Source organism: Acomys russatus, chromosome 7 (assembly GCF_903995435.1).
Source record: "Acomys russatus chromosome 7, mAcoRus1.1, whole genome shotgun sequence".
Taxonomy (NCBI): Eukaryota; Metazoa; Chordata; class Mammalia; order Rodentia; family Muridae; genus Acomys; species Acomys russatus.
Window position 1 is genome coordinate 50,154,868 of NC_067143.1, and position 9,906 is coordinate 50,164,773.

General features: G+C 48.7%; 1 protein-coding gene across 1 annotated transcript; it reads right to left on the bottom strand.

The window, feature by feature from the left end:
* Positions 1 to 667: 667 nt before the first annotated feature.
* B3gnt6 (UDP-GlcNAc:betaGal beta-1,3-N-acetylglucosaminyltransferase 6) lies at positions 668 to 8,023 on the bottom strand. Its single transcript, XM_051148991.1, has 2 exons — positions 7,883 to 8,023; positions 668 to 2,411 (listed from the first exon to the last, which is right to left on the bottom strand). The coding sequence occupies exon 2, from the start codon at positions 2,264 to 2,266 to the stop codon at positions 1,088 to 1,090; it is 1,179 nt and encodes a 392-aa protein (XP_051004948.1). The 5' UTR covers positions 2,267 to 2,411; positions 7,883 to 8,023; the 3' UTR covers positions 668 to 1,087.
* Between the last annotated feature and the right edge of the window lie 1,883 nt (positions 8,024 to 9,906).

A 9,906-nucleotide genomic window follows, 5' to 3' on the forward strand; every position in this document is an offset into this window, starting at 1 on the left:
TAGTGATCTGGCCTTACAACAGGAAGATGTTAGCTGGCTGTAGAGCCAAATCTGTATTCTACACTTTGGGAGGTAAAGGCAGGAGGCTCCAGAATTCAAGATCATGCTTGACTACATAGCAAATTTCAGGGCAGTCTCAACAAAAACCAGACAAGAAGCTAAGCCTGGGTTATCCAGGTAGACCCGGGATTTTTAGCAGGGAAGGAGAGCAGTGGCTGGAGAAGGAAGACCCAAAAAGGAATCTGACATTGCTGGGTTTGAAGACGAAGAAAGTCTCCCTCTAGAGGCTAGGTGATAAGGTGTGTGTGGGGGGCGTAGGGGTGTTCTTCCCTAGAATACTTAGGAAGGTAGGCAGTTTTACCAATAGCTAGACTTCACCCTAGGAAGTTGAGTTGTCAGAAAACTACAGGATAAGTGGGCCTGTCCTTAGGCTTGGAAAGTCGGTGAGACTTTGTTACAGCAGCAACAGGAAACTAATACAATGTTTTCACAGATGTACTCCACACCACTGGGACAGACGACCACTGTCCACTCAGCCATGCCCTTTCTAAAACATTAGGCAAGCAAGGCTACTACTGGGAGTTCACAGTCAGGGCTGTAGAAAGGTGGCTGCGATGGCGCCTTCTGACGCTGCCTGCCCTAAATGAGTTTCCCTTTTCAATTTGACCTCACAGGAGTCCTGAAGCATGGGGGAAGCAAGGCTGTCAGACACCCCTTAGTTCCAAGTGTACACTGACTTTTGGGAGCTCTACTCATCCGTGGAAGAAACGGTGGAAATGACAATTCATAATTGCGCTGTACTGGACAGCTGACATTGATCTTGGCCGCCATGCCTCCTCTCTTGCTGCCCACAATGAATGGAGGATGGAAGGCGGGTGCCCTGGAAGGCTGGTATGTGAGGATGAACAGATAGCTATGCCTCGCCCAGAGGTCTTGGAGTTGGCTTAAAACAAGAAAAGCATCACCTACATGTCTGAAGCTACCCCTGACCAATAGGACCAAAACCCCTGAAGTCGAGGCCAGGAATATGCGCTAGGATACAGTGCTTTCCAGATCTGTCCTCAAGGTGACATCAGTGTGCATCGGTTCAAATAGGAAGACGTGTTTTCAGCTTCCCTCTGTCCTGAGGAGACTCTGCATTGTGTCTGCGGCTACAGTGCAGCTCCGGGTTGTGCAGAGCCTTCCACATGAGCAGCATCTCATAAGGCGCGAAGCGGTGCACCAGCAGCAGCTCGCGGTACACGCAGGGGTCAAAGGACGACCGTCGTGCACCGGGCAGTTGCACGCCGAAGGGCCTGATGCCCTCGTGGCTGCTGGGCTCCAGGCCGGCCCGCTGCAGACACATACCCATGTAGGCATCGTCGATGGGGAAAAGCGGGACATGGCGTGCCGCGCTGCGCAGGACGCGGGCTGTGTGGCTGGACAGAAGGAAGCCGCCACCACTGCAGTATATGGGGTAGGCCTTGCCTGGGAAGAGCTGCGGGGGCACGAAATACTTGCTCCAGCTGTCACGGATGGGCACAGAACCATCCATGAGCTGCCCGGTGAAGAGGTGGCGCTCAGGCGACTGCATCTCCAGGAAGTCCAGGACGTTGGCGGTGTGCACGAAGACGTCATCGTCGCAGCTGAGCAGGAAACTAGCGCCTGGGCAACGCTCCGCTGTCCAGTCGAGCAGGTGCAGATGCTTGAGTGTGAGGTTGAGGAAAGTGTCCCTGAAGTCCCACTGCAGCATGTCGCCATGCTCGCGCGCCTCCAGGCCCAGCAAATCCGCCAGCTGAGGCTCACGAGCCGCCTCTTCTGGAGGGGAGGTCCCTAACAGGAAGAGGCGACGCACCTGTTTGCCGTGGTAGCTGCGCTCCTGGCCCCACGTACGCCGGATCAGCTCACGCCGCTCATAGTTCGCAGGCGAGGACTTCACGGCCAACAGCAGGAAGACACCCCGGGGGCCCACGCACTTGTGGGGCGCGTCCCATAGCTGCGGGAAGCGGCGGCAGTGGCGGTAGCGCAGGAAGTCTTGGATGCGAACCGGCAGCTGCTGGAAGCCAGCTGTGAGGTTCACAGAGGCGTTGGCCACGCAAGCCGGCAACGGGAGGAGCAGCAAAGGCCGCACCGCTGCTGCGGAAGACCAAGGAGCAGCCGTGGGTTCCTCCGTTTTGTCCTGCGTGGGCTGCTGAAGGAGCCACTGGTGCAGCACTACAAAAGTCACACCCACTAGAAGGAAAGCCAGTGTCTTGGGATTCTTGGACCTGCGGCTAGGCAAAGCCATCTGGGAGTTTGGGGGAGCAAATCACAGATGAGCGAGTAATCTTTCTTTGATACCAGTGGGATGCCTCTTTATGCCCATTAGGTCTCTCCCAGAATCCAGCACAGCCTCTTCTCAATTCTGCCAAGAGGTTAGCGGAAGCTGAGACCTGCATAGCACAGGTCAGTTAGTCTATCAGCACACAGGATGAGGCAGGGGGATCCAGAGTTCGGGTCATCTTCTGCTACAATAATGAGTTCAAAGTCAAACTGGATTACATGAGACCTTGTTTCAAAAACAAATAACAAAAAACGACTGTCCAACCAACCAAAAATAAATAAATAAATAAACGAAAAGGCCTGGTTCAGTTGGTACAGTGTTGTCTAACATAAAGGAGGTCCTGGTTGGGTACCCAGCACTAGAGGAACTGGGCACGGTGGCTTGAACCTATAATCCCAGCTTTCAGATAGGCTGAGGCAGGAGAATCACTGAACAAAACAAAACAAGGAATGGGGGCAGGGGCAGGTGAGGCCAGGACATGAGCTAAACTATATATCCTGGTCACTGCTTGGAACTGCACCACAGTGAAGCCAGTCAGATTTCTGGCCCTGATGTTCTTCAGGAGTGGTGAGGCTTGAGTGTCCTGTGGGTACCAAATGATATTAGACTGTGACTCATTGGGATTCTCCACTCTACATGCTCCTGTGTCTACCTGTTGGTATTGGTTATTGTCCAAGCCTTCAAGGTCAGAGCATTTCTCACAGGTTGCCTGTTCATACCCCACATCTTTAACCCTTTCCCTACTTAATTGTGCACGTTGGCACTATCACTCAGCAATGTCACTTTTTTGTGTGATATTTATTTTGTAGACAAGGACCACGCATAGCCCATGCTAGCCTCAGACTGCATATGTAGTCAAGGATGATGACCTTTGACTTCTGATTCTCTGCTGTGCTGCCTAGTTTTTAATGTCAACTTGACAAAAGCTAGAGTCATCTGAAAGAAGGGAACCTCAATTGAGAAAATGCCTCCATAATATCAGGCTGTAGGGCAGCCAGTAGAGCATTTTCTTAATCAGAGATTGATGGGGGAGGGCTCAGTGCATTGTGGATGGTGCCATCCCTGGGCTGGTGGTCCTGGGTTCTATAAGAAAGCAGGCTGAGAAAGGCATGGGAAGCAAGCCAGTAAGCAGCACTCCTCCATGGCTTCTGCGTCAGTGCTTGCCTCCAGGTTCCTGGGGTGTGTAAGCCTCAGGAAGTGTAAGCCAAACAAACCCTTTCCTCCCAAGTTGCTTTTGGCCATGGTGTCTCATCACAGCAGTCATAACACTAAGCCATCTTGCTTCATTTTCTAGTTCTAGGGTTGCAGGACTGGCCAGCTGCCACCTGGTTTGAGGCGGTGGGAGCAAACTCTGAATGTTGAGGGTACACAACATCCTGCTCTCTCACCTGGTAACCTGCCACGTCTCTTCCTGTCCTGGAATTTTCCCCTGCATCATTTGCTAACCTTCGCCCATCTTTCCTATCTTAGTTACTTGTCTTGTGTACACTTGAAGAAGTGAAACCCCGAGAAAGCTTCGTGGGAGGTCAGTAGGTCAGAGGAGAGCAGGCAAACTGTCAATCACTCCCCTTTACTCCCCTTCTAGCCCACCAGCACCTCTGGGCCAGGCAGAGAATCTGTGTTCTTCACCATTGTAGGTTGAGGGGACAGTGTGGTGTGGTGAAAACTGCTTATCTGGGTTCAAATCTTGCTTCTGATACTTTCCAGTTGCATGTTAAGAAAGCAGACATAGGCTTGTTTCATACCTAGCCCTCAAAAATATTTTTGGTGTTGTTGTTTTGTTTTGTTTACAGTTTTTTGAGATATGGCCTCGCTGTGTAGTCTAGACTAGCTCAAAATTCTGCACCTCCTTGTCTCAGCCTTCCAGTGGTAATTTCAATAACCACTGCACCCCACTCCTCTGAAGAGGTTTTGTTTGCTTATTTTCTTTCCTTTTCTTTTTTGTTGTGTCTGGTATTAGGGAATCAAACTGAAGGCCTTGCACACACTGAGCAAGTGCAGTGCCACTGACTTACATACCTAGCCCTCTTAGGACTTTTAGAGACGAGTAAATAGTAATGTGTATAAATAATTCAGTACAGAAGCCAGGGATGGGAGTTCACGCCTATAGTCCCAGACTCAGGAGGAAGCACAGGATGATCACTAGTTCAGAGCCACCTAAGAGGACCAATGAGGTGGCTTAGAGGAGTAAGGTGCTTGCTACTAGAGCTAATCCCCTGGGATGCACATGGTAGAAAGAGAGAAATGACTCCCAGAGGTTTTCTTCCAACCTCTACACCTATGTCATGGTGTGTGTGTGTGTGTGTGTGTGTGTGTGTGTGTGTGTGTGTTACAAATAACTTTAAACAATAATGACAATTATAAGTAATTTTTAAAAAACCAAAAGGAAAATAATAACTTAGTACAGTATTTAGCACACAGTAAGTGTTCAGTAAATGTTAGCCAATATGACTGTCAAGTGCTGAAGAATGTTCTAGAACATGTGCTCAACATGTATTTTCAGATTTTTTATATATATTGATAGGTATCATATATATGGTGTATGTATGATATATATCATCTCAATGCGCCGTCCTGGAATGGATTGTGCTCTAGCGCTTGTGTGCTACAATCCATACAGTGTCTAGCTGAGTGCTGTTGAGCAGGTGCTGGGGCAGAGTGGCAGCAGTGAGTTGCTGTGACAAGTGAAGGAATGTGCACACACTTATCAGTGGCACTGCTAAGCACTGTTAGAAAAGTCCCTGTTTTGCTCAGTTTGCCTCAGTGTTGATGCACTATAGGAGGGACAGTGACACCCTGTGCCCACATTACTGTCATAGCTTTTCAGTGCATACTCCCATGTCTAGCAAATTTCAGCCAGTGACTTTAATTTTGTTCCCTCCCACACACACACCCTGCCACTCTTTTCTTCTTTCTTTCCTTCCTTCCTCCCTCCCTTCCTTCTTTCTTTCCTTCCTTCCTTCCTTCCTTCTTCTCTTCTCTCCACCCACCCAGTTTCTTAAATACTCCAGCCTGACCTTCAGACTCAAGTATCTGATGACCTTGAGCTTTGGACCTCTCTGCCTCTGCCCACCAAATTCTGGGATTACAGGCATGTGCCACAATGCCCAGAGGATGTTACTGGGAATGGAACCCACTGTTTCACACATCCTGAGCAAGCACTGCACCAGCTGAGCTACACTGGCAGCCTATAAAGACCGTTTCAGTGAATAACAGAATAAAATATGAATGAACATAGGATTTGGAGTCTCTGTAAGTGGGCTGGAGTCTCAACTCTTTCTGTGGGTTAGTTACCCTCCTAGGTTTGAGTCTCCTCCCTGAAAAACATTAATCATACACCTAGGTGGTCACACAAATGCTAAAATGCCTTACAAATGCTAGTTAAACTATTCTATTTTAGGTTTACTTTTACTTTTTGAGACTGGCTGGCCTGAAACTCACTATGTAGACAAAGGTGGCTTCAAACTCACAAAGAGCTGGGATTTAAGGCATGCACAACCAAGTCCAGGTTACTTTAGCTTTTTTGAGATAGGGTTTACTATGATTTAGACTAGTTTTGTGTTGGCTCTGTTTTTTAACAATTAAACTTTATTATACAACCCAACTAGCTTATACAAGAAGGAAAAAAGGTTAAAGGGACAAAAGAGTGAACCTTCCGGTATCCGTTCCACGGGACGGGTCCTTAGGTGTCTCTCTGGCCCGCGTGCTGGTCCGGCCTGTTTGTTGTTTCACACGTACCCAAGCCCGGGCTGAACCTGTTGTTCTCTCCTCCCCACCTGCCTGAGTCACATGGGAAGGGCAGGCTGGCTCCCTGTCACATGGGAAGGGCGCGACGGGGAGATGGAGGTACTCTAGACTATACAATAGCTTAGTTTTAATTCATGCTTTTCACTTCTTTGAGTCATTTCTAAAAAGAAAAACTCTTTAAGTCTTAATGCATCGGTAAATTTGGTTTCAAAGAAGAGAGCATTTCCTGCCGTAAGCCTGAAGAACCTGGATCTCTGCCAGTGTGCAGTGTAAGAAGAGGGAAATGATGGGTGGGGAAGGGCAGGCTCTTCCTGAGGGCGGAGCTGACTCTCTGTGCTAGGATGTACAACCTCTGACTTGGCTCTAACTTGACACCAAGTGCCTTCCCTTTGGTCCTTTTTGCTGGATCTCTCTTTTCTCAAACTACTCTTCCAGGTGCCTGGAGTCTTCTACAGCTAAAGCTCTGCTGCTCTCTATGGGCCCTGCTCCTTTGCCTCAGCTCCAGTACCAGCTCCTTCAGGCCACTTTCTGGTAAGTCCAGATCGACAGCTCTGTCTCCTTCCTGGTGCTGTGGCTACTGAGCTTGAATGAAAGAGGGCAGTCTGTCTCTTGAGCTGCATCTGTGGGACTGGGCAAGTTGTCTCAGAAGCTTATGCTGTGACTTGATGCGACAAAATATTTAATTTTTTTTACTTTTTTCTTTTTTCTTTTTTATAATTGATTCATTTGACATCCAGATTGTTACCTCCTCAATCATGCTTGAATCGTCCTGTTCCCACCTTCCTTCCCTCTCTGTCCCTCTTCCCCTCCCCTAGACCTCTGACAGAGGTGGCTCATCTCCTCTACCATCTGACCACAGCCTATCAGGTCTTATCAGGACAGCCTGCATGCCTTTCCTTTGTGTACCTCAGGGCCTCCATGCCAAGGGGAAGTGATCAAATCATAGCCCCAGAGTTTATGTCTAAGCCAGTCCCTGCTACTCCCCACCCTAACATTGGAAAATGAGCTGTCCATTGGCTATATCTGAACCAAAGGTCTATATTCTCCAAATGCATTGTCCTTGATTGGTGCATCAGTTTGTGCAGGCCCCTGACTAAGTACTTAGAAACATGTCTGCCACAGGCTGAGCACTGCAGTAATTTTAGTGCTAGTAGGTGTGCCCTCATGGGGCCAGGCTAGTGGTCCTCTGAAGGAATGACTCCATCTTTCCACTGGTGCTTTGTGGTCTTCTGGCTGCAGCTCACTGCTTACTGTGCTCTCAATTAGCCTCTTCTTTCCTAAGAACTACTTTGGCTATTTCCTCCTTGGGTTTGAGCCCAGATGGCAGGGCAGCACCCCAGAGTTTTCCTGGGGCAGCACTTGAACAGAAGACATGACAAGCAAAGCAACTTTTGCTATCTCTTGGGCCTCTCCTCAGTACCCCATGAAGCCCTTGGGGCTGTGTGAAGTGTGCAATTTTCATCTCTAAGAAGGGAGTTGGGTAAGAGAAGGATACAATAAATCGCCCCAAAGAATAAGCCTAGGCTATGGCAAGATGTTTCAGTAGGATGGCCCTGCTGCCAAGCCTGACAACCAAAGTTCAATCTCCAGGACTTACATGGCAGAAGGAGACAACTAACTCCTGCAAGTTGTCCTCTGACACCATGTATATGCTCTCTCTCTCTCTCTCCCTCTCTCTCTCTCTCCCTCTCCCTCCCTCCCTCTCTCTCTCTCTCCCTCTCTCCCTCTCTCTCTCTCTCTCTCTCTCACACACACACACACACACACAAACAGACACACACACACGCAAATAAATAAATACGTTCCCTCTCAATAAGACCCCATCGATCTTACCTTGTGTTTGAGAGAGGAGGATCAGGCTGTGCCATCCCAGACTGGACAACTCTTGTTACACACTGGGTCCCACCCCTGTGACAGTGGCTTAGTTTAGTATTCTTGCATTTGACCAATCCCAGGCCATGACTCCTCCTCCTCAGAGGTAGGGTGAAGGTAGTCACAGGTTTCCTTAGTTTGTGCAACTAAATTGCTTGCTCTTGCAAATCAAGCTTGGATGTCGCCTCCCCAGAAGACTTCTTTGGCCCCTCTACCCAGATTTTGTTGTATATGCTTCAAGGGAATACAGGTAGGATGAGCAAAGCATCTTAATGCTGACTATCATAGTCAGGGTTCCCTGCTAGAGTAGACATTCTAGGTACAGGATCTGTTGTTAACATGGAATATTCTTTGAAGTCTTCATTAGATAAATTGCATACAGGGGCTTGGGAGATAGCGCAGTAGGTAAAGTGCTTGCCATGTGAGCACAAAAGCCTGAGTTCTGGTCCCGAGAACCCTTGTTGAAAGCCCAGGCATGGTTGTGTAGACCTGTAATTCAGCTCTGGGGAGAAAAGTTAGTGGGGCCTTGTTGGCCAGCTCCAGGCTAATGGTGAGAGACCCTGTCTCAACATTTAAGGGGGAAAGTGATGTAGGAAAGACACTTTGACCTCTGATCTGCACATACACCTGCATATGTACACGTGCATACCATACACGCACAGTGTTCGTATATATACTTTTTAAACACAAAAATGATATTACAGTAAACTGATTTTGAGAGTAGGGATGCTGGAATCTAGGGACTTGTACATAAATAACCCCAGCCCTCAAGGAACTCACTGTATCTTGGGAGAGAGAAACCATCTGCAAAATGCAAATGAAATTTTAAGACATGAGTAGGCTGGCAAAGGAAGCTTGGGGAAGGGCTCCCCAGTGAGCCCAGAAGGCTTCACGTTCAAGCTGCTTTCTGTCAGGTAGAAAGACTTATATGCAGACAGCCACACTCACTATTTCTCAACATTCTGTGGTTTGACTCAAGGGTTTTTTATGCTGGACCCACCAGCTTCTTCTTGTGCTATCTATATGCAGCGAGCAGTACGCCAACGGCTGGCCTAGCTGGGACTGCTGAGTTTCATGGCACAGTGGCCTCAGGGCTCTGGAACTTGCATAAAGTCGTTCCAAATAGCTTATTGATCACAGCATCATAAGAACAGCCCAGATGAAAGGGGCAGAGAGTTCCAGAAGGTCATGATGATATATTATCAATCCCATTGAGGTCTGAAGATGATAAGGGGTTCCCAGAGCAAAAAAGGAGAGGTGTAGAGGGTGTGGAGGCACTGAGCAGGGGAGCATGCTTGTAAGGTACTCCAGCAATACCATAGGTGGAGGCACATTAGGCCTGAAGACAAAAAGACAGTTGAGAGGGCCGGGGAGCAGGGCCCTGAAGGCCATGCCTGGACTTTTGCTTGGTTTTTTTGAAAACTTTCACAAATCCTTGTGTTCCCTTGTGAGTCTGCTGCAGCAGCCTACACTGGAGCCAAGGCTGACAGAGGGGAGATAATCCAAGGCCCAGGAGATAGTGCTTGGTACTAAGGCCTAAGTAGGTAGGGCTCTCAGAGTAGATGGGGCATCTTCATGGCTTTGTCACTTACTAGAGGGTCAGTGAGAACATTCACTTCTCAGGCTTCTTTTTTTTCCCCTTACCTAGAAGGTCTGTGAGGGTCTGCTTGAGATGAGAGAGGGGTGGGGGCAGGGAAAGGGGTAGGAGGTAGACTGAGGTGGGAGGGACAGAGCAGAAGTTTCTAATGGGCTGCGTCTAGAAGGTCAGGGAAGTCTGAATACTTACTGGAAACTTCATAGAAGGGTGAAGCTCTGAAGGGGCTGGAAGCACTAGATACTTAGGCAACACCAGTCCCAGGGAGGGATTTAACCACATTCCTCTACTGTACTGAGGCCCACCATTTTTGAGGCCATAGCTGGGTGGCTGACTGGATTTGAACCCATTTTCTGTAAGCCCCTGAAAACTCTTACCAGAAATGTCTTCT